Source organism: Ophidiomyces ophidiicola (assembly GCF_022830035.1).
Source record: "Ophidiomyces ophidiicola strain CBS 122913 chromosome Unknown scaffold_14, whole genome shotgun sequence".
Lineage (NCBI taxonomy): Eukaryota > Fungi > Ascomycota > Eurotiomycetes > Onygenales > Onygenaceae > Ophidiomyces > Ophidiomyces ophidiicola.
This window is the reverse complement of record NW_026054654.1, coordinates 351,912-377,226: the sequence shown is the minus strand read 5'-3', so window position 1 is coordinate 377,226 and position 25,315 is coordinate 351,912. Positions and strand designations below refer to the sequence as shown.

The 25,315-nt window shown below is 45.5% G+C and overlaps 10 protein-coding genes across 10 annotated transcripts; 7 read left to right on the top strand and 3 right to left on the bottom strand.

Annotated features, from left to right (window-relative positions):
* Positions 1 to 448: 448 nt before the first annotated feature.
* Positions 449 to 1,606, top strand: IPP1 (Inorganic pyrophosphatase; the record flags this gene model as incomplete). The annotated part of the gene is made up of 5 exons (XM_049252975.1): positions 449 to 628; positions 700 to 819; positions 917 to 1,260; positions 1,316 to 1,399; positions 1,465 to 1,606. 5 exons carry the CDS (start codon positions 449 to 451, stop codon positions 1,604 to 1,606), a joined length of 870 nt encoding a protein of 289 aa, XP_049108144.1.
* Positions 1,607 to 3,067: 1,461 nt separating this feature from the next.
* On the top strand, positions 3,068 to 4,371 carry SEC20 (Protein transport protein sec20; the record flags this gene model as incomplete). Its single annotated transcript, XM_049252974.1, has 3 exons — positions 3,068 to 3,372; positions 3,445 to 3,695; positions 3,758 to 4,371. The coding sequence occupies 3 exons, from the start codon at positions 3,068 to 3,070 to the stop codon at positions 4,369 to 4,371; spliced, it is 1,170 nt and encodes a 389-aa protein (XP_049108143.1).
* Positions 4,372 to 4,582: 211 nt separating this feature from the next.
* On the top strand, positions 4,583 to 5,935 carry RFC2 (Subunit of heteropentameric Replication factor C (RF-C); the record flags this gene model as incomplete). Its single annotated transcript, XM_049252973.1, has 4 exons — positions 4,583 to 4,707; positions 4,761 to 4,839; positions 4,899 to 5,702; positions 5,771 to 5,935. 4 exons carry the CDS (start codon positions 4,583 to 4,585, stop codon positions 5,933 to 5,935), a joined length of 1,173 nt encoding a protein of 390 aa, XP_049108142.1.
* Positions 5,936 to 6,528: 593 nt separating this feature from the next.
* LOZ57_003925 (uncharacterized protein) lies at positions 6,529 to 8,563 on the bottom strand (the record flags this gene model as incomplete). Its single annotated transcript, XM_049252972.1, has 8 exons — positions 6,529 to 6,866; positions 6,912 to 7,041; positions 7,100 to 7,411; positions 7,471 to 7,573; positions 7,629 to 7,872; positions 7,921 to 7,987; positions 8,037 to 8,081; positions 8,156 to 8,563. The coding sequence occupies 8 exons, from the start codon at positions 8,561 to 8,563 to the stop codon at positions 6,529 to 6,531; spliced, it is 1,647 nt and encodes a 548-aa protein (XP_049108141.1).
* A 778-nt stretch (positions 8,564 to 9,341) lies between these two features.
* LOZ57_003924 (uncharacterized protein) lies at positions 9,342 to 11,186 on the top strand (the record flags this gene model as incomplete). The annotated part of the gene is made up of 3 exons (XM_049252971.1): positions 9,342 to 10,188; positions 10,235 to 10,770; positions 10,833 to 11,186. 3 exons carry the CDS (start codon positions 9,342 to 9,344, stop codon positions 11,184 to 11,186), a joined length of 1,737 nt encoding a protein of 578 aa, XP_049108140.1.
* A 2,478-nt stretch (positions 11,187 to 13,664) lies between these two features.
* LOZ57_003923 (uncharacterized protein) lies at positions 13,665 to 14,708 on the top strand (the record flags this gene model as incomplete). Its single annotated transcript, XM_049252970.1, has 2 exons — positions 13,665 to 13,888; positions 13,952 to 14,708. The coding sequence occupies 2 exons, from the start codon at positions 13,665 to 13,667 to the stop codon at positions 14,706 to 14,708; spliced, it is 981 nt and encodes a 326-aa protein (XP_049108139.1).
* Positions 14,709 to 14,954: 246 nt separating this feature from the next.
* On the bottom strand, positions 14,955 to 15,329 carry LOZ57_003922 (uncharacterized protein; the record flags this gene model as incomplete). Its single annotated transcript, XM_049252969.1, has 1 exon — positions 14,955 to 15,329. One exon carries the CDS (start codon positions 15,327 to 15,329, stop codon positions 14,955 to 14,957), a length of 375 nt encoding a protein of 124 aa, XP_049108138.1.
* A 5,247-nt stretch (positions 15,330 to 20,576) lies between these two features.
* On the top strand, positions 20,577 to 21,686 carry LOZ57_003921 (uncharacterized protein; the record flags this gene model as incomplete). The annotated part of the gene is made up of 1 exon (XM_049252968.1): positions 20,577 to 21,686. One exon carries the CDS (start codon positions 20,577 to 20,579, stop codon positions 21,684 to 21,686), a length of 1,110 nt encoding a protein of 369 aa, XP_049108137.1.
* An 888-nt stretch (positions 21,687 to 22,574) lies between these two features.
* Positions 22,575 to 23,603, top strand: LOZ57_003920 (uncharacterized protein; the record flags this gene model as incomplete). Its single annotated transcript, XM_049252967.1, has 1 exon — positions 22,575 to 23,603. The coding sequence occupies one exon, from the start codon at positions 22,575 to 22,577 to the stop codon at positions 23,601 to 23,603; it is 1,029 nt and encodes a 342-aa protein (XP_049108136.1).
* Positions 23,604 to 23,923: 320 nt separating this feature from the next.
* PHO13 (p-nitrophenyl phosphatase) lies at positions 23,924 to 25,126 on the bottom strand (the record flags this gene model as incomplete). Its single annotated transcript, XM_049252966.1, has 5 exons — positions 23,924 to 24,604; positions 24,660 to 24,751; positions 24,816 to 24,884; positions 24,952 to 24,973; positions 25,058 to 25,126. 5 exons carry the CDS (start codon positions 25,124 to 25,126, stop codon positions 23,924 to 23,926), a joined length of 933 nt encoding a protein of 310 aa, XP_049108135.1.
* Positions 25,127 to 25,315: the final 189 nt, after the last annotated feature.

Sequence of the window (25,315 nt, the reverse complement as noted above, 5' to 3'; positions counted from 1 at the left end):
GTGGACCGTTAGTGCGCTTGAATGCCAATTGACCAAGGTTCCGCTCTTCGCATCTCCCCCGGTCCGGCCCAGTAGAGCCAGAGCATTGTTTTCACCGCTCTGTCGAGCATTCTCCTGTTTCACTGGTTTGAGCACCGCCTGTCACCCTGCAGTCCTGGCGCGCTCATCTTCCCCTGCCCGCGGTGCAGCGCTGCACGGCACCCCGTTTCTTGGAACGGCGACGACTAAGCTGCCCCCCACTAACTCTCGCGCAATTTGCACGCCCTGCCCCTCCTCTTCCTCTCCCTCTTCGCCGCCTCACACTCTCCGTTTCACTCCCTCTCCCTCTCATCATCCGTCCTCTTTATCTTCTGGCCGGCCTCTAGCATCGTCTGCCGCCAATCGTGCCTCTCTTCTCTCCCGCCACTTCTCCTCGTCTCCCAGCTGCTCCTCTTCGGGAAACACCACCATGTCTGAATACAACGTCCGCCGGATCGGCCAGCCAAACTCCCTTGAGTATCGCGCGTACATCGAGAAGGATGGCGTCCCAGTCTCCCCTTTCCATGATATTCCTCTTTATGCCAACGAACAGAAGACGATCCTGAACATGATTGTTGAGATCCCACGCTGGACAAACGCGAAACTCGAGGTATGGTGTCGCATTACCCATCTCTCTGTGAAGCACTCGAGTAGTGTCGGCTGACAATATAATTTTTGTAGATCTCCAAGGAGGAATTTCTTAACCCTATCAAGCAGGACATCAAGAAAGGCAAGTTGCGATTTGTGCGCAACTGCTTCCCACACAAAGGTTATCTCTGGAACTATGGTGCATTCCCGCGCGTAAGTTTCCACACTCTCTTGATGCTATTTCCTCAATTGAGGAGGAGTTTACAACAGGCATCACGTGTTAACCAGTTTGTGTTATCGCTCTGAGCAGACCTGGGAAGACCCCAATGTTATTCACCCTGAGACCAAAGCTAAGGGTGACAACGATCCTCTTGATGTCTGCGAAATTGGCGAACTTGTTGGCTACACTGGCCAGATCAAACAGGTCAAGGTTTTGGGTGTGATGGCCCTCCTTGACGAGGAAGAGACTGACTGGAAGATCATCGTCATTGACGTGAATGACCCTCTCGCCAGCAAGCTCCACGATGTTGAGGATGTTGAGCGTCACCTCCCTGGCCTTCTTCGAGCTACCAACGAATGGTTCCGTATCTACAAGATCCCGGATGGCAAGCCTGAGAACCAGTTTGCTTTCTCTGGCGAATGCAAGAACAAGAAGTCGGTTTTACCTAGATGCTCACTATTCTCCAAAACTCTAACGGATTCAATTTAGATACGCGATGGAAATTGTCCATGAATGCGCCGATGCTTGGGAGAGACTTATGTCTGGCAAGTCGCCTCGTGGTGAAATGTCCCTGTAAGTTATTTTTGTACCCATCGCTTGAAGATTTCCAAATACTAGTAACTAATTTTATACCACAGCGCCAACGCCACCGTCGAAAGCTCCGCGGACCGCGTTGACTCGAGCAAGCTTGGCTCCATCCCAGCTGGTCAAAATCTTTCCCCTGCTCCAATTGACGGCAGTGTTGACAAGTGGTTCTTTATCTCTGGTGCTGCTGTCTAAATACACCTTTTGACGTGCATGTAGCCAGTTTAGCTGTCCATGTCAAATGGGATTTGTATCAATTCTCCCACTTATTCGTCTGGAAAAGCTCCTTGGGATTATCCACTTTTTAGGAGAAGGGAGTTGTCGATAGATGAGAACTGCCTTTTGCAGAACGAAAATAGTTAAAAATTGTCAAAATACAACCATACCTCTTTCATAGATGGCGGCGGCTTTGTCTTGTGGCCGGAGGCCTGGTTGACCTATATTTTCCTATGTAACACCCCTGTTCTCTGTGAATGAAGGCACCGGTCAACGCCACTCTACTCATGCTAATATTCTGCGATGGCATAAGACACGCTCATCTCTGAATGCTGAGCCTTCAAATAGCACACAATCAACCACTAGTTATCAGTTCATCTTGGGAACAACTCCCAAATCACAGTTATGTAAAAGGGGTAACAAAAATATGGATTTTTTAGATAACCAATATCACATTTCAAACGGGGTAAGATGGTGATTTCTATAAAATCAATGTATTCATAAATGCTTGCCTTGCAAAAAACCAATTCTTTAATTGCAAGATGCGGATGGCGTAATGCTGGCCGCAAATGTCATTAACCTTTCAAACTCTCCTCTTTCTCAATTGCTCTCCCCACCCGTCCTAATTCTTCTAATATATCACTAATTTTCATGCGATTCTTTCCAACTTCTAGTTTTAACTCTTTCCCATTGCGAAATCCAATTGTCATTTCGGGTAATTGGGGACTGTCTCGGGGTAATTTTGTGACAGAAATTTTGATATGCGAGCTGCCGGAAGCCGATGCTGTTAAGGGTGTTTGTAGAATAGAGAGTAGTAGCCGGCATGGCTTGGAGAGTGGAGAGAAGGGCGAAAAGGAGGTGCGGAAAGACGCGATGGTGGAGAGTGGGAGAGCCATCGTGCAGGGTTTTGTATGGGAGTGAGAGCTGTAGGGAGATGCACTGCTAGAATGAAAAGTTAGTAGAGTATTGGGCGACAGATTAACCGAGCAAGGCTGTCCATACCTGCACGGAATATTCAGCTTGCACTCAGAGCCGATTCAAGCCCTGGATCTAGTCTTACTAGACCAGTATGTATAGTGTAGAGGGTGGAGATCGTAAGTATTTCTGATGGGGTAGTCAAATATCCAATGAAGGGATAGACCTTATATAAAATTCTAGAGTAGGTATCGATGGTATGTATTTGGGGAACTCCGCTTCTCGAATGCGGTCGCATAGAACATTGTTGCTTGGAAAATTAGAGGAATTGGCGTTGAGGGCGAAATGTTTGCACCTTTGCCAAACAGCCAGTTTATCAAGTTGTTGGCTGCAACTTGACATCTCTGAGGAATTCAACATTCATACGTCGGAAATCAAGTCTTGTTCAAAGAATCATATTATGTATTACTCAGACCTTTATTAAGAAGTAGGAATTCTAAAAGTTCTACAGCTGCCCTTCACACCATGACCTCGTTACCCCTTCAGCGCCGTCTCGCGTCCCTCTCTACCACCCACAGACAGACTATTCCATTAATACGGCGGTTACAAAACTGGTGCGCTACCCCAGGTCAAGGTGATGAAGCTCGCGTTGAGCTTGGTGCGGAGATCCATCTCCGATTAAAAGAAATGGAGGACGAAATGGAGCTTCTGAGAGTGGACATTGAGCCGCTAGAAGCGGGCTGCGGCAGAAAGAGAGAAAATGAGGAGAAAGAAATGGAGAGGGAGAGGATATTGACTATGACGAGAAAGTTGGAGTCAGATATGAAAAGGTTCGAGACAAAAGGAACTAAGAGTCCACGTTCTATATATCGTAAACCCTGACTTTCTCTACGTCTATGTAGTGCGCGAACACAGTTTCGAAAAGCTCAAATACAAGCGAAACGAAATGCTGAAATAGCTAAGCAGAAAGAAAGGCAGCTGCTGTTTTCGGGGATCGGTGAAGACGGTGTGTCACGCAAGAAAGCATCGCTCAAGCTGACGCACGACGATCTGGTGGTCAGCGCATCGAACGACGTCACCGCTGCACTCCGACGAACTCATCAGCTTATGCAGTCTGAGCTTTCAAGGAGCCAATTTGCACAGCAGACACTAGGTAACCATATCTCAGCAGGATACATTCGTAGAAGTGGGAGACTGACTGCAACATGAATACAGAGCAATCCACTGCAGCATTGAACTCTTTGTCGGAATCATATAGCCAACTGGATACCCTTCTCGCTTCCTCGCGTTCACTTGTAGGTTCCCTTCTGCGCTCACAAAAATCAGATACCTGGTATCTAGAAACGGCTTTCTACATACTGGTCGGAACAATAATATGGCTTGTTTTCAGAAGAATATTATATGGGCCTCTTTGGTGGTTGCTATGGATTCCACTTAAGATGGCGTACAGGGTGATGTTTGCAATACTGGGAACCGTAGGCTTACCCGGGGCTGTTGAGAAAGGAGCTCTGAGTACAGAGCCTTCAGTCAGCTCTGTATTACCGACAACGTCGCTTGCGACGGCTTTTCCTTCTGGCATAACCGAGGGAACTGGCACCCAGATGCCACAAGAATCACCTACAATGCAGCCTGGAAGCACGTCAAGGCAAATAGAAAAGATGATTAAAGATAGGGATGAAGAAGAGCGTCGGCTTCGAGACAATGATGTCACGAATGTGGATGACGTTTCGCCCGAAGAGAGGAAACGACAAGAGGGAATGCCACGAAACTCGAAAAAGAGAATGTGGGAGGAGAATATCACAGATACAGTAGAGAAAGATGAATTATAGCCGTAGTCCCATAATCAGATAACTGTCTACTCCTTTCGCCGACCTTGACCAGGCGAATTAGTTGTGTCACGTGATAGACGCGTCCAGGCGCGACTTTAAACAAATCAGTAGTCGTGAACATGATCAAGCAGTTAATACGGACTACTCCGTAGACATTTCGCTTTCACTGTACCCTAACTGGGGTTTTACCTGTGGGTCTTAATATAACAACATGGCATCCAATTTCTTCAGCAATAAGGCTCGAGCTGCTGCTGCAGCTAATGCGGCAGCCTCAAAATTGAAGTCCACAGAAGACCTAGTGGACAATTCGAGGCTTCAACCCTGGGTTGAGAAATAGTAAGCTCTCCACCTGATTTCTCCCATACTAAGAAGCCTAACTTGTTCTTTAGTCGCCCTAAGACTCTTGATGATGTAGCTGCGCAAGATCATACTATTACTGTCTTACAGCGGACGTTACAAGCTTCGAATGTATAGCTTTCTCACAGACCCAGTCTAACATTAAATGCTGATATATCTACCGAGCATAGCTTCCTCATATGCTTTTTTATGGCCCTCCTGGCACAGGAAAAACCTCCACTATTCTCGCCCTGGCCAAATCCCTTTTCGGACCCAAACTCTACCGTTCACGCATCCTGGAGTTGAACGCTTCCGACGAGCGAGGTATTAATATCGTCCGAGAAAAAATCAAGGATTTTGCTCGAATTCAACTCTCCCACCCACCTGACCAAGACTCAGAGTATAGAAAGCAACACCCATGCCCGCCATTCAAGATCATTATCCTCGATGAAGCAGATAGCATGACACAAGACGCTCAGTCCGCCTTACGCCGCACCATGGAACGATATTCAAAAATCACGAGATTCTGTCTTGTGTGTAACTATGTCACAAGGATTATTGACCCCCTAGCTAGCAGATGCAGTAAATTTCGATTCAAGGCCTTAGACGGGTCGGCAGCAGGCAGTCGGTTAGAAGACATTGCAAGAGCGGAGAACTTAAAACTAGAAGATGGAGCCGTAGAAGCGTTGATTCGGTGTAGCGAAGGTGATCTGAGAAGGGCGATTACTTATATGCAGAGTGCTGCAAGACTGATCGGATCAGGGGGAAACAGGAAAGATGAAAATGGCGATGAAGAAATGAATGATGCGGGTGTATCAAAGCCTATTGATGTCCGAACTGTGGAGGAAATTGCTGGCGTTGTTCCTGATATTGTTGTCGATGGACTAATCGAAGCTATGCAACCCAAAAGAGGACATTCTGTGTACGAAAAAGTTGCAAAGGCAGTAACAGACATTGTGGCCGATGGCTGGAGTGCTGGCCAGATGTTGTCCCAGGTTAGTTCTTCTGCCCTTTTCTTGAACAACGTACAGATTCTAAGCCCCTACTAACCCGGTACCACCAGATGTACCGGCAAATTATTTTCAACGAAGCAATACCGGATATACAGAAGAATGACATTGTTCTGGTATTTTCGGAGCTTGATAAACGATTAATTGATGGGGCGGATGAGCAACTTACAATTTTGGACCTGGCTTTGAGAATATCCATAATTCTCAGCCGCTCATGATTTTCAAGTAGAGTTCTGGAATCAACTCTCACTTATCTCGATCACAAACCTTGATGGGAACTAATCCTAATTTTGGTAACTCATACGATTTCTACGGAGTACTGATACCTGTTTATCCTAAACAAAAGATGGGGATATAGATTATTGGTTTTTGATGGACTGCCAACCAAAAGAACGCACTTCCAGGGCTCGATAAAACTCGGCCAGGCTGAAGTGGTCGTCTCAAAAGAGTTAAGAGCTGGCTATTTACTGGAAAGCTGAATACCCTCCGAGACCAACAATGGACCATGGGCGTATTGTAGGCGACCTGCCAATGCTACCAGCTGTTCCCTTGGGCTAACTACATAACTACCTAGTCCCGCTAGTACTCCAACCCTAAGTATTTCCTTTTTAGAAGGCCTAATATGCACAGCATTGGACTTTAAAAACACCCTTATGGCTAAGTCCTTAATGAATATGCATTCTCATCGAGGCTGTCAATTTTGTTTCAATCACCGAGTCCGTCATTGATTAACTAAGGGCTAAATTTTCATATCACGTGATATTCCCTTTTTGCCCAGTAGTTATGTGGACAACACCATGCTAGTTATTTCTCACCATTCTAGATTCTCAAGCTCATCATCATCTTCTTCTTCTTCGTCCTCCTCTTGAATCCCTCCTTTGAAAGACCGCTCTTTACCCTCTTCGCTCCAATACTTCTCGTTTACGAGTTCAGAGCTCTCCAAATCCTCAACTGCTTCTGCTTCATATTCAAATTTAGCGCACGCGAAGCTTTTGCCTCGATTCCCAATCCTTGCCACAAACTCAACTTCTCCTGTATTGGTTCTCATCACTTGCCCAATTTGAACATGTACCTCATTGTTGATTTTTCTCTTTACCATCTTGGCACGGCCAGCGAAATCAAGTTGTATTGTACCTAGGAGAACAGTATCTGGTATATTTCAGCTCAGCTCTTCACCGTATGGGGCAAACTAACCATCGCAGAGTGTTTTTGGCGGAATTTCCTTTCTGCATTTGTACAGTTGGAGTTCCCCAGCCAATGGACGCCTGCTGTTTAATGCGATATAGCCATCTATCCATTTGAATCCGCTTGGCATCTGCTGGCCCTGAGAGCACCATTAGTCCCATATATTGCACGTTATGCTATATCGCAAGACTCGGTACCTTTTTAATGTGCCATTCAAGAAAGCCTCTTGTTCTTCTTCCTTTGAGGGGGCAGTTGAATGTTTCACGACCCTCGTCACGACCAGGAATATATTGCCGATGCTGCAAGATGCCGTAACTCCAACGACATATACGGTCTTGTATTGCAAATCTTCGACTTGTTTGTGACAATGCTGCCCCAGTTGCAATTGCCGACCATGAGTCGGATGGTATAATTACTTGCGTTTTGCCCTTCAACTCATTTTCGCAGAAGTCCTTCAACTTGGCAAGGATGTATGGGTTGCTTCCCAAGCCTCCACACAGAACAATTGCCTTTTTATGAACAGCCAATCATGTTAGTTCTATTTAGACCCAGTATTTTGTCATCTTACCTGCAGTGGATGCCTGCTCCCCTTTTCCGATGCCGCAATTTGCTGCATTATTTTTTCAATCGACGGCTCAAGTACTCGATTAAACATTCCACAAATTTCAGCGCTTCATTATGCGTTAGTTATCCATATTGGCTTCCAGGAGCATGGAGATCGATTACCCTGTCAGTGTTATCTGGCCCATCCCCGCATCATACCCATCTCCGCTATTCCTGTCCATTTGCAGAAAGAGTGAATGGCTGCTTGACTCTCCACCAAACCGGCATTTGAGATCCTCGAATTCTCTCATGAAGACGCTGCCCTGACTGATATCCTTTGCTGACATTGATGAAAAGGCATTTCCATATTTTGCTTTTAATAGGCGATGGAGCTCTCTATCAATAGTGGTCCCTCCGCACATAGCGCCTATCTCGATTCAGTTTGAAGACAAACTACCTAAGAATGGCCACCTACTGGTTCCGGGGCAAGCTTCCGACACTTTAAAGGGGCTTGTGGACTTAACATTATATGTGATCAAATCCTAATACTGTTACTTCCATCCACGTATTGACTTGAATCAAGACACTTACAACAGTCCCACCACCCATATCCACCACCATGACTCTTTTGTTTGCCTTGCCGGCGCGAGTGGGTCATTGTTAGCACATCTATTTACTGGTTCGCGGTCTCTTCAATGCCTTTCTCCTACCTGAAAAATTGACTTGGTTCCCTTCTCCTTATAAAATTCGAAGGTGAATAAAGCTGCTGCCTCTGGCTCATCGACCATTGAAATCTTGTCGTTTATGCGAGATCCGAAACCTGCTTCCGTGGCCGCCATTCTCAGACACATTTTGTATTCCTCTCCCCATTCGGCCGGGGTTGAAAATACAAACTCAATGGGAGTCAACTCGAATATTGGGGAATACACGTCTTGGAGTGTGCCCATAATATATTTGTACAAGCAGCTCAAAAATTCTTTGCATAGCGTTTGAGCCGTTTGCCCTTCTGGAATTCTCATCAGACTTTTTCCGACAGCCTGTTGCAACAATGGGTCATCGCCAGGGCCATAGCTCGACTTCGAAGCCATTCCCAGTTTGAACCAGGATGACGAGGCCATAGATGGTTTCACTTCGGCTCCCCATACTGTCCTCTCATTTCTAACGTCTCCTTCAATAGCAATGATTGTTGGTATTTTTTCCCGCCGATCGTATATTCCAGGCCATTTCATTAATTGAGTAACGTTGTTAAACCTGCCATTTGAAAACACATAGCTCACACCTATGTCTCGTGTCAGCAGCTCTTTTTTTCACGAGAATTCTGACAGTACCAGTATATGTGGTGCCAAAATCAATACCAACAATTAGACAACCGCCGTTATCGCCTTTTGTTGATTTGCGTTTGCATCGAACTCCTACCCACTTTTAGCTCTTTTTCTGGTCATTTCCACTCACTTTACCGCTTACTTGACTGCCTTTTTGTTTGTGATTTTTTTCTCTTCAAGTTGCTCACTCCGACGTCGTCGATTTTCCCTAGCTCGAAAATTTGCGTCATAATTTTTATATGTTTGGAGGGTAAGTAATAATCTCAATATCTTCCTAGCTGAAAGAAGGGGTATGAACTCGGAAAGCGGATAGAGCCAGACTGAGAGGGAATATTAAAGAAAACTTGTTCCTCCGGCCAAAAATTACTCGCAAACTCGGGTTCTTTTTTATTCACCTGCAGGAAAAACCAAAAAAATCATATGACGAAGCTTTATGTTTACAAAAAGAACAGTGAATTCTCTTCGACCAAATAGCGTCGCTGCTGCCGCCGCCTCACTTTTGACATAGATTTTTCTTTAACAACGTGCGGCAAACTAAACTGAAGTAGCAGCAATACCCATTCAATCCCCAACGATGACTCGTCATATGGGAGCTCTAGAGAATCAGTCGCAGCAGATGATGACGTTGGCAGCGGATAAGAGGAAGAGAAATGGAGGAGAAGACATCACTTCTGATGATGAACTGAGTTTGCCTAAGAACATACAGCAACCAGGCGGTATACAGCCAAATCTCAACGACGCGGGCGAAGTGGAAGAGGGCTGGAAGAAGACAAAGCCTACTATCACCAAGCACCATAATAATACCGGCCCCTCAATAAAGATAGCCGGAAGAGCTGGAAAATGTGCCAGTCGTGGAAGACCTCAGAAAGGCAGTGAACGATCACAAACCATGCCAAGGGTAAGAAAAGCGAAAACCAAGGCACAACTGACAAAAGAACGCAAAGACGCACAAACCGAATTAAGGACGGCAATAGATAAACAGAAGGAGCTTCACTGTTATATACAAGATCTTGAGGAAACAAACCGAAGGCTACGGCAGTCGTTCTTCATAATGAAATCCCACGATAACTCGCGCATGATATCCGACGAACAAATTTACAAATCTTTTTACGCCCTTATGCACCAGTGCCAAGAGTGGTCCCAGAGATACAGTGCTGAGACAATGCCCGGGCCTCATTGCCTTTCTGCTCTCCATGAAGCGCAGGATCGAATTTTTGCAAAGTCGTGTGTTGATTTTAGCAATACACTTACCTTTTGTGAACAACAAATCCGCTACGGGCCATTTATTCTTTTGCATATGGTGTTGACCCATTATATTTGTGATAGGGTGATTGAGGAGCCGTTTCATTATTTCAGAGATGAGCCCAAATTAGCCACCATTCCCCAGCTAAAGGATTGCCTCGCCGATATCTTTCCAGCAGGTAATACCTTACCAACCCGTTCTGTGTGTAGCTGGCTGATTTTTAGACTATGACCATCTTGCCCGCAAATGGGTCGGACAAACTTTGCAATTATATTGCCCGCTTAGTTTCCCACGCCAACAGCCAAAAACAATACGTCCTCTAGAAAGGATAAAAGAACACTGCTACCTAAACATGGCGTCCACATTTCTAGATGGTCCCTGGAAATGTCTCCTGAAAGATATCTCGGGGCAATGCGAAAAGAGACTTACGAGTCTTTACAGGATATTTAGAGCTGCTGGAGAAGCAGCCTTGATGGCCTGGCAGCAATGTGAAGAATTCCATTGTCTTTCTGCTACATCACCCAAACTTGTTCAAAACGGATTCCAAAATGGGTCGGAATTCATGCGCCCACATCCTGGTATGCGCCTGAAAGCCGACGACACCGCTCTAGATGGGAATAAAATTGAATTCGTTGTCACCCCGGCCATTGTAGCCTATCGCAGTGTAGACAACTTTGAAAAGGCTCCTATTTTATGGTGTCAGGCGATTGTATGGGCTACTACTACTCATAGAAATCAACTTCCTGCTGGTTCTTCGGAGGTAATAAATCGCCCGTCAGGTTTACTATTAAGACTTTTCTGATTGACATATGTTTTATAAAGGCAAAGGCTCAGAAGCTGGAAAATTGCGATACACATAAGCGTATTTACGCAGCCAACAGCTTTCAAGCGGAGAGCGTAGTTAGGTCCACCCCCTTGCATAGCATGCGGACTACCGAAGAGATATGCCTTGACTATGTTCTAATTGACGATTCGGTTTCTGATCACATGAATCCCTCAAAAACGATGGAGAAGAATACCGAGACAAATGCCACTGGTAGATACCCTAAACGCTCAATGAAGAAGTCAACTTCCTCGTGCCATAGTGACAGCCATCTGGAATTTGGGCATCCGCAAAAAGACCCTTCAGCTCGTACAAACCAACGGACGGTCTGCGAAATTTTGGACTCGGAATGAAAGGTGGGCTAGAGAATATTCTTAGTGCATACAGTGTCAGTAGCTACTGTTTCATATCCCCTCGATGGAAATAGTCTTCGAATAGGCTAAGTATTTCCCAAATTATAGACCACATTCTACGTCACACCACGCCGGCTACACCTGGATACTTTTACGGTAATTGGCGAAAGGGCATTTTGAACAAACCCTCTTTTACTTGGATATTTGAGCTTCGAAATGGGCAGATAGGTCCGAATCCAAGGATCATCCGCATTAGTATGTAATGTACACGTACTATGAGACGGCCCTTAGCTTGTGAAGTAGATTTAATAAATATGTGCAATTTACTTTATCTTCGTATCCTTCCCCTCGCTTGTGCCATAGCTTCCATAAGCTTTGGTCGTCCCCTAACTGGGCACATTTGCACTAGGTTTGCCTTGGAAGCCGTCTCCCATATCTACCCCAACAGATACATCCAACAACCGACAGACTATAAGAAGAAAAACCCACCACCTCTAGCAGAGGACAAAATGAAACGCCTTTCCACTGAATTGCCTTCCTGGTTTCGACCCATGTCAACAAGGGTCTGTAGCTGGGCACTGTATTGGAGTGAATGAAGACTCCATTACTCTGCATATATGTTCCAGAAACCAGCAAAAACTTTGCAACGTGAACTCAAATAACTAGATGACTGGGAACATATATATTGAAGCCGAGAAGAGTAAACTTAGGTATGCTTCTTGGATCTGAATCTAGTTCCAGGGTTCTATCAAACAGTACAGCTCCTCCAAACAGCTGCCATTCGGCCCAGTATCCAACAACGTCATATATGGTGTTGGGGTGATGATATTTCAGGACAAGGCCGGTAGCTTAATGTGATACTCCTCGTAAGGGTGGGAAATCAGCCTGTCTAGGAGGTTCCCCATTAGGATGAAGCTTGCGAACCAGCTTTCCTGCAATTTTGTGTATCTCTACGGCAATGATTTCGGCAAAGAGCTGATTGTAAGCTGCTGAGCGGGGAGGGGCACGAAAAAAGGCCGTTGCCAACTAAGGGATGCCCTATTAGCTGCTAGTTGTAACTACCAGTGAATAACTGGAAATACAGTGTGAAGGGTCAAACCTTCGCTTCGATCTTCGGGGATTGCAACTCTTTGTTTAACTCATCATCTCGCAGAGAGCGGAATGAATGTAAAATCTTCAGGCTCAGTTGGATACGATCACGAATATCTAGCCTCGAAGATGTTTCAAAGCGGGAGGCTTCACGAGTAGGCAACCCGTCTACTATCTAAGAGAAGACCACCTCGCCAAGCTCTGAGGCTAGAATAGCCTTGAGGGTCGTCTGTATCGCGTTGGCCTTCACTTCACCCACACTATAAGTAACATCAGATATAAAGCTTTGGCTGCTCCATGGGTGGCAAAGAATGTATGCTGTTGCACTGGAAATCTGGTTTTCGCCATAATTGCGAACGCACTCTCTGTGAAGGTTCTGCTACATAAGTTTGGCAGAAATGTGGATTGGAAGCAAGACCTGTCAATATATATATGTAGCCATTTCCTATTTTAGTCAATCACAAGAACATCTATCTTTCAACTTCGGATTCTCTCGGAGTCAGAACATTCTTTTCTTCTAATAGCTTTGCTAACTCTCCATTCTGATGCATAGACATTAGGATGTCACATCCACCAATAAACTCCTTGTCAACATACAATTGAGGAATGGTTGGCCAGTCAGAATATTCCTTGATACCTAAGACAAAGAAAAATTATTAATTTATACCACATAAGAATGACTTTGAACACACCTTGTCTTAGCTCAATATCTTCAAGTACATTAAATGCAGTGAATTTATGAGGATCCACTCCTTGCAAGCCCAGTATTTGAATACTTGCTCTTGAAAATCCACACTGTGGTGTCTCTGGAGTTCCCTTCATGAATAAAACAACAGGTGCTGATGCAACTGCTTTATCTATTGCTATCTTTATTTTGGTAGATAAAGAACATTGTAGAAATGGAGAAGGGCGCATCAACTTTGACACATGTGGGCGGAGCGCTTGTTGAAAGAGCTAGTTTGATCTTATCAGTAGGGCTAGAGTTGCTGGAAATCTACCAACTCACAGGAAGTATGGCCATGGCTGTGTTATATTGGTAATAAAGATCGTTGCATGGAATACTGCAGTTGGTTGCAAACGTATTGCGAATTCGATTCATAATTAACTACTCCGTACTCCGTACCTAGTTAAACTACCTAGTTAAGCATGACTAATAATATTCGGGCCGAGGGAATATCCGTCGTTCATGACTTCGGGTGGGACCTATACGAGAGCCGACGATGGAAGTGGTATGAGGAATCAAGCACAAACAATACCAGATAGCGGCGTTGGGGCTTCGTCTTTGTGGTACTTACACAATCTAACTATCTCAATATCACCCTTTTGCGCAGTAATTCTCACCTACAGACTCCCTCCTCTACTTCCTCCAAGCTCCCCAATGTCTGCTCTATGACAACCCCAGATGTACTCCGAGATGCGGAACACATCGCTGACATCTCCAACTTGTCGTATGATGATGATAATGGCGAAGAATTTACCCCACAGCAGCTCCAGTCCAGATATCGCTATCGAAGGGAGACGCAGACCAAAACGAAAACGGTCTTACTCAACCGACTACTCCGCGATTTCGATATCCTGGTATACTGCCAACTATCCTGTCTGTACTATATAGAGTAAGCGTCACGAAAGTACAGCGATAATATAATACATTGCTGATAGCTCATCAAATTTCCTAGTTGCTCAATTGTCCATTTTATAATCCGGGCATTTGTTCAAATAGCATTCTTCTCCCCCAAAGCCGGCTTCCATGATTACGAATACCAGCCCTATATTGGCGCTATTCTCATCAGTAACCTCCTATGCATACTTCCACATTTTTTATCAGCTCCCCCCGCAGCAAGTGAAGTGTCGCGCGGTTATCTCCATGGGGGCTTGTTCATTGACTTTATTGGTCAGAAAGGGCCGATTTCAAAACTTCAGTTAATAGCATTTGACATTTTAGTCGTTTGTCTGCAAATAATCATGATGGGCATTAGGTTGGAGAGCGAGAAAACCGCGGCCTCATTATCCCGTGAAACCTCTACTTCTACTTTAAACGCTCGGGCGGAAATGAGCCAAGATATTGACTCAGAAGAACGAGGAGTTCATAGGCTCCATTCCCCGGGCGGCGATGATATTGAACTGCAAAATCTTCCATCTGCTGACGTGCAGAATGAACCTGATATTGAGGAAGGAAATGATCAAAGGCGTGCCTTTTTATCGGATTCCACCACCAGCACGCAACCTCCTCTAGGCCAGGATAACCATGCGCGTGATGAGTTTCTTACCGGTGATGCCGTAATTGTGGAAATTAATGTCTTTCGCATGATACGTGACCAGTGGCGGCGGAGTCGAGAAGTTGAGCATGCCGAACCCGGTGACACAGCGACAAGTTTGTCCCCTCGGTTTTATTTTAGACGACGGTTTGGAATGCATTTTGGTACCAGCGTTTGAGTCAATTTGTATGTATTATACCCTTGCTTATCGACAATAGTTTAGCTCCTGTTGTCGCTATGTCCCCCATTGGGAGTTATGTCGTCTCCGGGAATATCAATAGGAGTTTGGAGGATATCTCATGAAAATATCCGACCTAAGCTGTTCACCTTCGCATCTCTATATAAATTGACCAATTAGCTATTTTGCCACGACCGTATATTGGTCAAGACTGAGGCGAGAATATCTGGGATATACATTCTACTGTCAAACGGAAGTTTCTTCCTTGGGCTTCATCCTACGGTCCATAATGCCGTCCACAATCCCCATCTCCAGCGCCTCCTTGGCGCCCATGAAATAATCCCTCTCCATCAATTTCTCAATCTCGTCCAGCGAGATTTCTTTAGTTAAATGCCGTTTGTAAATCTCATTCAGCTGCTTTCGGACTCGCAAAATTTCCTTTGCATGAATCGCAATATCCGTCGCCTGTCCAAAGTATCCTCCTGATGGTTGATGTACCATTATTGACGAGTGTGGAAGACAAAAACGTTTTCCTGCTTCTCCGCCGCTGAGAAGAAGAGATCCCATGGATGCGGCTTGTCCAACACATATGGTGCTAACGGGAGACTGAATATAGGTCATTGTGTCGTAGATGGCGAGACCTACACAAGTACCGCCGGCATTCTTAGATGGGAATTAAACAGGCAGGTTCAAAACGACGAGTGTGGGCTTACCAGCTGTTACTGAGCCTCCGGGCGAATTTATGTAAAGGCTGATCTGTTTCTCTGGGTTATCCGCTTCAAGGAAAAGAAGTTGGGCGACAATGGAAGCTGATACAGTCTCATCGACTTCGCCATTTAAACATATTATGCGTTCCTAAAGAACGGGTGTATGTTGTTAGCCAACTGCTCTGCATGTTGTGTAGATAAGGAAGTTTTCGAAATATGCACTTTTAATAATCTGGAAAAGATATCATCTTCTCAAAGCGTATCTGTTGTCAGCGGGCGCCTCGACATAGAGTATGCATTGCGCACATGTATGCCAGCCTCCTCCCTACTCATCAATTAGTTTTTACAGCCAAACATTATGGCGCATTGTTGAGTCCCCGTCATACCAGTGTCTCCGTCACGAACGGTGTAGGTGTCCATCCCCGCGGTACAAGCGAGTCGCGAGCCTTGGAATAGCTTCTGATCGAGGAACAAAATGTGCGGCGCGTCGCCAGCGAAAAAATGCGCGAAGAGTTCATGAATTAATATGATGTGAATTGACGACTCTACTCTTATTCAATCGGACGCGTAAATATCCCTGTTTAAATAACTAAATGGAAGCTTTTAGGGAGCTCCTGCGCAGGTGAACTTACATAATTGGAGTGGAGCCACAGAACTGGCTGTGGATCTATCAGGTCCATCACCCAGCAGCTTCAAGCCAAGCAAGGGGGCTTCAAACCCACCTGGCTTCTTACCTTTCTCCATGAATGTCCACTTATTCACCTGAAGGAGGCAGAGAGATGTTCAAGATCGGGGGGTTCAAACTTATCTAATTTAAGAATGTATGCACAGAGTAGTACCAAGTCAATGCTGGCCCCAGAGGTGCTAATCTGATCACAGTATTCACTTCCAGTGAGCCAAAGGACGTCCTGCTCCAACCATAGGAAGCATCATACCAAATCTCCTCCATCATTCATCAAGGATGCAAAGACTAAAACAATGACTACAAGCTCCTCAGCCTACAGTCGGAGTTTTCTGCAGAATTTAATTGACCACGGTGTCTATCCGCCGGAGTATAAATAACTACCCAGATGATCAGAAAACACCAAAACTTGATAACTGGGCAGAGATCCATGAAATATTGGCACAGCCATGAGTTTCTCTTTCTCCCTCAAGTTTTTTCGAAAAAATCTTTGGGGAGTTCAGAGAAGCAGATGCATCCAAAGAGAAGCCAGTTACAAATTCCGTGACTCCAATTATTCAAGGCGATATCAGCAATCATATATGTGTTGGGGGATTACCCATTTGGAAACCTGCCCCACTAGCTTCAGGCAAACCAGATCACTTTTACATACGGGGCAAGTCCTGAACAGCTTAATTGCCAAATCTGCGAAGATATTAGATGCCATATTATCCCATCAACGTAGGATGATCCCCCAATGGTGTTGATCTTCTTTTTGGAGGCAAAAGTCTGGTGTATCTCTTTCCGCAGCTACAGAACAGGCCTGCTATGATGGTGTGCTATGAGCTCAGGGTATGCATTCTCTGCAATTCTATCGGCAGGATGGACTGACGTACGATCGCAATGCTTGCATCTTATATTGATTTATCATAGCGGCACACTAAAACCACACAGCTTCCATACTGGGAAGCCTAAAAATCCAGATGGTTTTCATGAATATGTTATGACCCAGCTTCGATAATATTTCCTGACTGATAGCTTTGAGACCTCTCGGCACGGAGCTTGTATATATCCAAATGGCCTGAGATCGGGCAAAGGAAAAGAGGGGTTAATTTATTGGGATGGCAAACAAAAAATCCCTGAGACTTGCTCTCAACATTCTTCTACCTCCCAAACCCGGCGGCTTCTGAGATGGCACCTATTTCGGATGGTTCCGATCGCTCAACCGAGCCTGATGGGCATCAAAGTGTCCAATGGGGCTCCGCGGCTTCAATTGAAGATGGGGGAAGGAGTTCTGTGGAAAGAAGCCGGGGCTCCGTGCTGCTGAGTCCCTTAGCACTGCTGGCGATGCAGCCAGCCACGCAACTTATCGACAAGTCTCCACAGCTTCCAAACTGAAAGCAAATGCTTTACACACCTTTAGTGTGTAAACAGTCCCTATTAGGAATTTGAATGGCTTTTTGATCTCTCCGGACCCATCGTTCGAGCTCCATTTGTAGAGGGACTGTCCTTATTCTCCTCCTAACAATGCAACGAGCGTCGCGATTGGATTCAAGGCTGAAGCCCCACACTTCGGATGTGCAGGTCGGGCCGCTGCCTCGACGTTGAGATTGCCGGGCGGACTGATTCATCTTCGGCAGCTCCCCACGGAAGCCGGTGTTACCCGTCACCGTCGTTAAGCCAAGAAACACCAAAAGTGTTGTGAACATGAAAATGCATCGCAATTCGAAATTGACTGTACTAAGGCGTATTTCCTTACTAACTCCTTTAGGGAGCATTTGGCTGTTTGCTTTGCATGATTCACCTATCAGAGCATGCCTTCTAGGACTCATATTGTACAGTAGAGATTTCGTAACAGTCGGGCGTTGGGAGGGATCGGGCGTTGGGTAGTGAATCATGTCACCCAAAACTTGTGTGGCCGCCTTTAACAGTATGGCACACGCTGAGAGGCCAGGACTTGAACGAACATGGATGAGTTCTGCAGGTAATATCTGTGCTCCAAGGATCTGCCGACTTCAATGATGATCTGGGCTGCCCTATTTTTGGCCGTTTCCGCTGGCGTGTCCAATGGAATCTACCCCGATGACTTGGGCAAGCCTAGAACGGTGGCCTCTCTCCCAGTCCAGCTGAGCAGACACCCCTCCTAGTCCTGTACATAGGGGGATATCTACACGCCCAATCAGTGAAACTATCTAGAGCCAAGATCAATGGCTTCTATAAACTTCAGGGTACCTTGATTTGGTTCACAACCAGGCGGGGAAGTTGATTTGTAACTATCAACATTATGACACGGCTAATATCAGACAATCAAGCCACTCGACTAAAGAGGTGACCACTATGATTGCCATAAGGCTTACATAGTCATTTTTGTCTGTTCAGGTCAACAGATGTCATCTTACTTCGCCAAGATAGGTAAGTAGAGGATTCTACATCATACTCCCCAATAACTTTAGTGGGGCGAGTTATCATACTAGGCCCAATATAGTCTAGTGCATTTGAAAAGTCTTGGCATTACGCGTGCCGGAGCTTAGTAACCAGCCTGCGCGCTGTGTAATCAGCTGTGTAATTACTAAGCTTTCTAATTACTAAGCTACCAGCCTGCCTGCGCGTGTACTGTTTTGGCATAGTAATTCTACAGCCTGCCAATCACTGTACGGGGGCCCCATATAACACGAACTCTAACTCATGCCGCCAAGCTGGCTGATAACCGAGTTATACTGAATGGGTTTGTTAGGGGAGACGCCATGATAACCGGGTTATCAGGGCTTGGCAAGTTATAACTTCGTAACGCGGGTCGGTGATAACCAACTGTAGCTTCGCTGCCTCTACGTGAGTTAGTTTTTGGGTACTATCCTTCATTCCAATGTTGGTAACCGTTCCGGCTAGTGGCGCGATGTTAAAATGAATCTGACCAAGGTCTAGCATCGGAGCATGTCGCATACGAAGCTATTGTGACGTCTCTACGGAACACGGCGGAACAACAAATCAAAGTAGCATACTTGCTGAGCCCAGATATCTCCCCTTGTTTTAAAAATTCCTAGAGACCAAATTATACGCTTGACCAGGGAGCCGTGCCTACCATCAGCCAGATCGAGATCAGTATTTTACATTCGTCTTCATATGATATGAAGGGCTTTACGAGTAACTGTATGCCTCACAACGTCATTGACGCGAGGCAGTGCCATTTGGCAATTCCGCGGTTTCTGAGGAGATACAAGTAAACGTTCGAACGGTTGGACTTCCGATCTAGAAAAAACAAGACTAAACTTTCTTCCTTGAGTAAGGTTTAGCTAACTACTTATTGTCCTATCATCTCGTTACTAGGGGGACCCGTCCCCGAAGTTAAGTTGAGGGCGGCGGGCGGGGGTTTGAGATGTGGGAAAACAAATCTAGCAATCCCGGGCCCCAAAGATCGGCAGCTTCAACAATCCGTGCGGGGTTTTTTGTTCTGGTAATCCAAATCCAATGTAACTAACTGTGTATAAACCCATGATTGATTCAGCTAACCACCCCGACACAGCCCGGCGGTCCCTCTTCATTCAAATCGAGTTTGCGCATGTTGTAATTTGGGTAGCCGCATACTTTATTCCGCTTATATAGAGAGTGCCCTGTGATTGATTCCATATTTTAGCGTCACACAACAAAGACAACAATATGAGCATCCTGTCAATCACATTTCAGGTGAGGGGACAGTATTTTATGCAGAGTCACGTCACTTCATGCTCAGAATTATATGAAAGAGGTTGTGTGGGGGATTGCAACATTTCTTTTTAGAATTCATAGTACTGTGGACTGAGAGATTATACAGATCATTAACTAGTAGATCTGATCTTTTGAATGAAGAGATAAAAGATCTATTAAGCTGCTTTTTTAAAGCATGGACTCATAAGCTGTAGAAGCTGTAGGTTGCATGTTGCGCATCTATCTAATAATAAGATGGTGAGGTGAACATGAAAAGGGGCAACACTAGACCCACAGTGTATGCCAAGTAGCTAACGGGATATGGCTAGCGCTGTACACAAACAGGAGTCTAGCCAATCAAGAGACGCGCTCAGCGCCAAAACGTGACATGTACTCAGCAAAACCTTAAAAAACACCATGCGAAGACAATTGAGTAGCAGGCAAACACTGAAGGTGTGAGCTTGTTTCTTGATTCCCCTTAATGCTTAACATTCTTCACCTCGTTCATAGTTAGTTCTGGTAGTAAATCAAGAAAGTATTCGGCTAAGTTAGGTTTCCCTTGTTACTGCTCAACAGAATCCCAACTTCAAAAGCAATTTTTCCTTCCAAACATGAGGAGCAGTCTGAGCAATGGCAAAGAGATATCTGCGACCTTTTTATATCTGCAGTTCACTCAGGCGGCATGTAAATTGCAGGCCTCCTTTATGTTTAAATAATTTCCTTTACCCTCACCACCGGCAGTTCCAGTCTTCGGTTCCCGCACTCACCTCGGCAGGGAATTCCCGCGATTTACAGCTTCACCACGACAAGGCCGAATGTATGAGCAATGGCAGTTTGTATCTTGATGCCTCGTCAATATCACCGGGGAACGCCCCTCTTACACGATCGCTGACTTCATCCATACACGAAAGAACGGTCATACAGTCACCCGTTCTCCGCCGCAAAAGCGCGCGCGAAAAACTACACGAGAAGCTTCCCCGAAAAACCGATTTTGACCCCCTGAGCCGTAATCCATGGGCTCGGGCCCTCGCAAGCCCGGTTCGCATGTGCTCAGCTACCCATGCGCGATTACCCAAAGAGCTTCTCAGCTGCTTTGGGCTAGTCGAGCATCCACAGTCAGAGGAACCGTGGATGATGCCCATAGACTTCCTGAGAGACGAGATGAATAGCATGGCGCTGAAGGTAGACCAGACGACAGAGGTAGAGAAGCAAAGTATAGAAGAAGTAAACATTGAGGGGAATGAAACTACGGTCAACCAGGTGCCGGACGATGGCACACCGGCCGATGATCCAGTTCAGCTGAAAAAGAAAACCTCCCGCTTCTTAAAGATCCGTCTTGCTAATAATACTGTGCTCTTATCTAAATTATCCAAGGGCAAAAACGTGCATGTCACCCGCTCCCTACTCCCGCATCGATGGAAGAGCCCTCGTGGCCCCCTCACAAATAAGGACCATGAAAAAGTTGTCTGGCGAGAAGATTTGCCAGAGTTTGTTTTGACACATTTGAGAAAAAGTGTCATACGAGCAATAAAAAATTGTTGCAATATTGGGAGGGATCATCGATGGAGCCCTTTGGATCTTGACCCAAAATTTACGCTGGCGGATGGGCTTACTAACGCCTTGGAGAAATTGGGAGAGCTGAAGAACATGAAATGTAGTGCTGTTTTACTTCTCCAAGCTTCGCCAGAGAATGGTAACGAAGATGCGTCGCCCGTACAGGAACTTATCGACCTCCCACTTCATGAAACACAAATCCCTCTTTTTAACCTCCCGAGGCTATTTTCGAGAGATAATCTGCTGGAATTGCGCGAACATCACGATCTTTTTTCCAGAGATGCTGTGTTGCTTCGACCGTCAGGCAATTCGACGGTGCAGACCATTCTAGGCCTATGGAAATTACAATCGTATTTGACTGTGGGAGCTAGCTGAAGCAAACCAGCTCATTCTAATCTATTAATTCGAGAATGGTTTTTCTCTGGTTTCTTCAGTTGAATCCCCAGAGGGAACTGTTATCTCTCTATTATTATGATTACGCTCGGAAGATTCTCGCAGCAGTACTTGGACGATATGGCTTCAAATATCAGCTAATGAGCTGAATTATGAAACAAAGTCTGTGTGCTTAGATCAACTGGCGGATGGTTATCTGGAAGTATATACCTTCCGACTCTTTAGAAAGTGTTATGGCATTTTTCTTGGGTTCTTATCCCAACAACAGCAACAACTAGGGTCTATTCTTTACTGTTCATGCCAAACAATGGATTTTGGCCAATAATGCAGGACACATTGTTGCAGCTGTATTTTGTGGACATTGGTGCCAGGGCCCATCTATCATGAGAAATCAGCATTTATTTAGAATGGTTCTGTCATCGCCCTGGCTCCCTGGTTACACGCACATGAGCAGGTTTTTTATGTGCGGAAACAAGTGGAAATGTCCCCTTCTTCTTGCACTGGACTGACGCATAAAATAACAACACCTGTAACAGATAGCATTTCGATCTAGCCTAGATGGTTCAAAAAGCCCTATGCAGCAAGTCGAGTACTTCTATTTAACCCTCCTTATTGTTTCTTGTCAGCATATCTCCGCCAAAATCTTCTTCTTTTATTTCATTTCGTTTCCTTAAAGCGTTTCCCCCGGCGGCTCCCGTTACTTCTGCTACGGCAACCTTCATTCACAGGTTTTCTTCTTAAGGCCCCATAACTGACTGGACCTTTTGAAACAACGTTTTTTTTGCCTCCCCCTGTGATTATTACTCCTCAAGCAGCGGCTCGCTTCATTCAGTTCTATTTCTCCACCTCGTTTTATTTTCTCTTGACAGCATGAGTGATATCGTGGGCCTGACGGCCAAAGACATCATCATGCAACCGATATCTACTTATTGGGGCAGTGCTTTCTCTGCTGACGAGAAAGATGAGCAGACTGTTCCTGGATTTCCGGGAATAATCCTCAAATGGATTAATTTTGAGAACGAGGTGAAGGAGAATTTCAGGAATATCAGTTGGGAAAACTATCCCACTGTACTTGCCTATCGGCCCAGCGGCAATGCAACCAATCTGAAAATACCAGACCACTTCATATGTGGCAGTCGTGTGTCTATTCTAAATAGGTGGGTTGAACATGCGCTCCGTCCAGTCTCAGCAGTGGGCAGGGTTATGGGCTTTGGAACTGTTTTTGGGGACTGGAAAGCGACAAACAAGTCTTTTTTCCGTTTTTCTGGGAATTACCAAGGAAATTCAACCATCCAGAGTCCCTACCCCGACCTTGCTCTCATCGTGGAGAGTAACCGAGAGCCGCGTATGATCGGCATGGTTGAAGCGCCGTGGGATTATAACTTCCAAGAGATATGGGGATCGTTTGCACATGCTCATAGTGCAGCTCCTATTGAGCAGGTGCTTGGTATGTACTACTTCTGTGATAGTGTGTTGCTATTTAACTTACCAAAGAACCAACATCTAGCCCGAATCAGCACGTATATGATTGAGCTCGGTTTGATCTACGGATTTCTAACCAATTACGACTACACTTTCTTCCTGAAGAGGAGCCCCATCGGTAGCGAAGAAGTCATTTATTGCTCGAAGCCGATATCTCACACTGCGTCTCAACTTACTGGAGATGCGATATCAGTTCGTCAAGCTTTAATGTTTCTTCAGTGTTCCGTCCAAGGAGAAGAGTCTTCGTGGTACGCTAAGAGTGTGCCTCGAAACCTTGTTGCGGGCGGACAGGAAGTAGTTATGCCTGAACAACTGAGTGAACTGCCGGAGGAATTTCCTCCAGATGATCGTTGGATAGAAGACTGGATCAATTTCGAGGCACATATCCAAGAATATGGCCTTTGTGAATCTCCGTAGCAAAAGGTATTACGTTCTCACAGCTTACCAGCTTGAGGTGTTATTGTTTGTGTATAGGGAAGATTTGCTTTGATCGGACTCTGCAGCTCGCCTTGGCAGAAATTTCATCGTGCGCGGAAGGCTTGGAGCGGCCAGTTTAGTTGAGGATGAAAGATTTCAAGTGACTGGATGTATTGGATGGGAAATATTATGGAGACTAGAAAGGCGAATAAAATAAAGCATTGTCTATAACTGGAAAACTTGTTAATAGGATAGGGTTTTATGGTGCGTCTGTCACAAGGATACTCCGTGGTGTATCCGTCACTGTTGCCGGTCTTCCATCATACGCCGTCCAGGAGGTCACCCAAGGTATCAACATACACTGACGGTGGCAGTGCCGCCGTTTCAAAGTCTGCTTTTGAGCTTACACCAGAGAGAACACCCAATGTTCCCCCTAGCCCCCCTTCAATGCCGAATCTGATATCAGTATCCAGCCTATCGCCAACCATGCATGCTCGGCGACGGTCAAACTTGAATTTTCCCTCAATTGCTTCCATCATCTCAGGACTGGGTTTACCTAGGGATATGGGCTCTGTGCCGCCCAACATACGAATCAGGGGAGCGCTGATTGTGCCCGCGCCAGGAAAAAGCGTCCCTGCACTGGGCAGGGTGCTGTCGATGTTAGTAGCAAGGAAAATAGCACCACGGCGGATATAGTGGTATGCAAGCGAGATTTTGAGATAGTTGATGTGGAAGTCCAGCCCGACAAGAACTACGCCGACCTCAGGGTCGAGAAGGGAGGAATCACCCGAAGCGATTTTATGATAGTCGTCTGAGGTGACATTACGACGATAAGATGGATCTGTACCACCAATGAAGGGGATATTCTCGGCTTGTAATTCCTGCTCAGCGCCTGTTTCACCCACTAAAAATACTTTGCGCTTATTTGGCGGCAGGTTAAGAATTCGCGCAATGTATACCGATGCGCTGTATGAGGAGGAAAAAACTTCTTCCTTAACTGGCTATTAGCCATCCGAAACAAATAAACCCGACAGAATTTCGGGTTTTGAAACTCACATGAGCAGCGGGAATCCCCAATTTCTCCAGCTTCTTCTGGTAATCCAGTCGAGATTTGGTACTATTATTTGTCACAAATACTATCTGTTTTCCTATATTAAAGACATTGTCATTTAGCTATTGCCTCTGGGGTATTTATACATAGGATTACCCTACCCTTCTTCCGCAACATCTCTAATGTTGCAACGGTTCCCTCAAATACAATATCGCCAGACCATAGAACGCCTATACTTGTCCACCCGCTCGTATTAGATTATCAGATACAGGTGATCAAGGGGCAGTTCAAACAGACCATCACAATCAAACAGGAAGACCTACCAAATGAATTAGCGCACGAACAAAGAACAGAAATGTCTTGGTAGAATTTCGCAGCTTATCAGACAGGAGAGGAAGCTCACATCGAACTGGTCGATAAAGTCCTTGATTTCCTGGCTATTGCCAGTGAGGTATCTAGGTGACGTTTTCATGCTGAGCGGAACTTCAAAAAATCAACCTCTATTTACAAAAAAAAGATGCAAAGTCTATATGCAATTTTAGGGAAACAGCTGAAATAGTACTACAATTTGAAGCTGAAGACCGCCCGCCCCGCCTTCGGCGTTCTTGCCCCGTTCCCGGAAGATGGTATTTCCCTCCCGAATACGGCATCATTTCCGGAT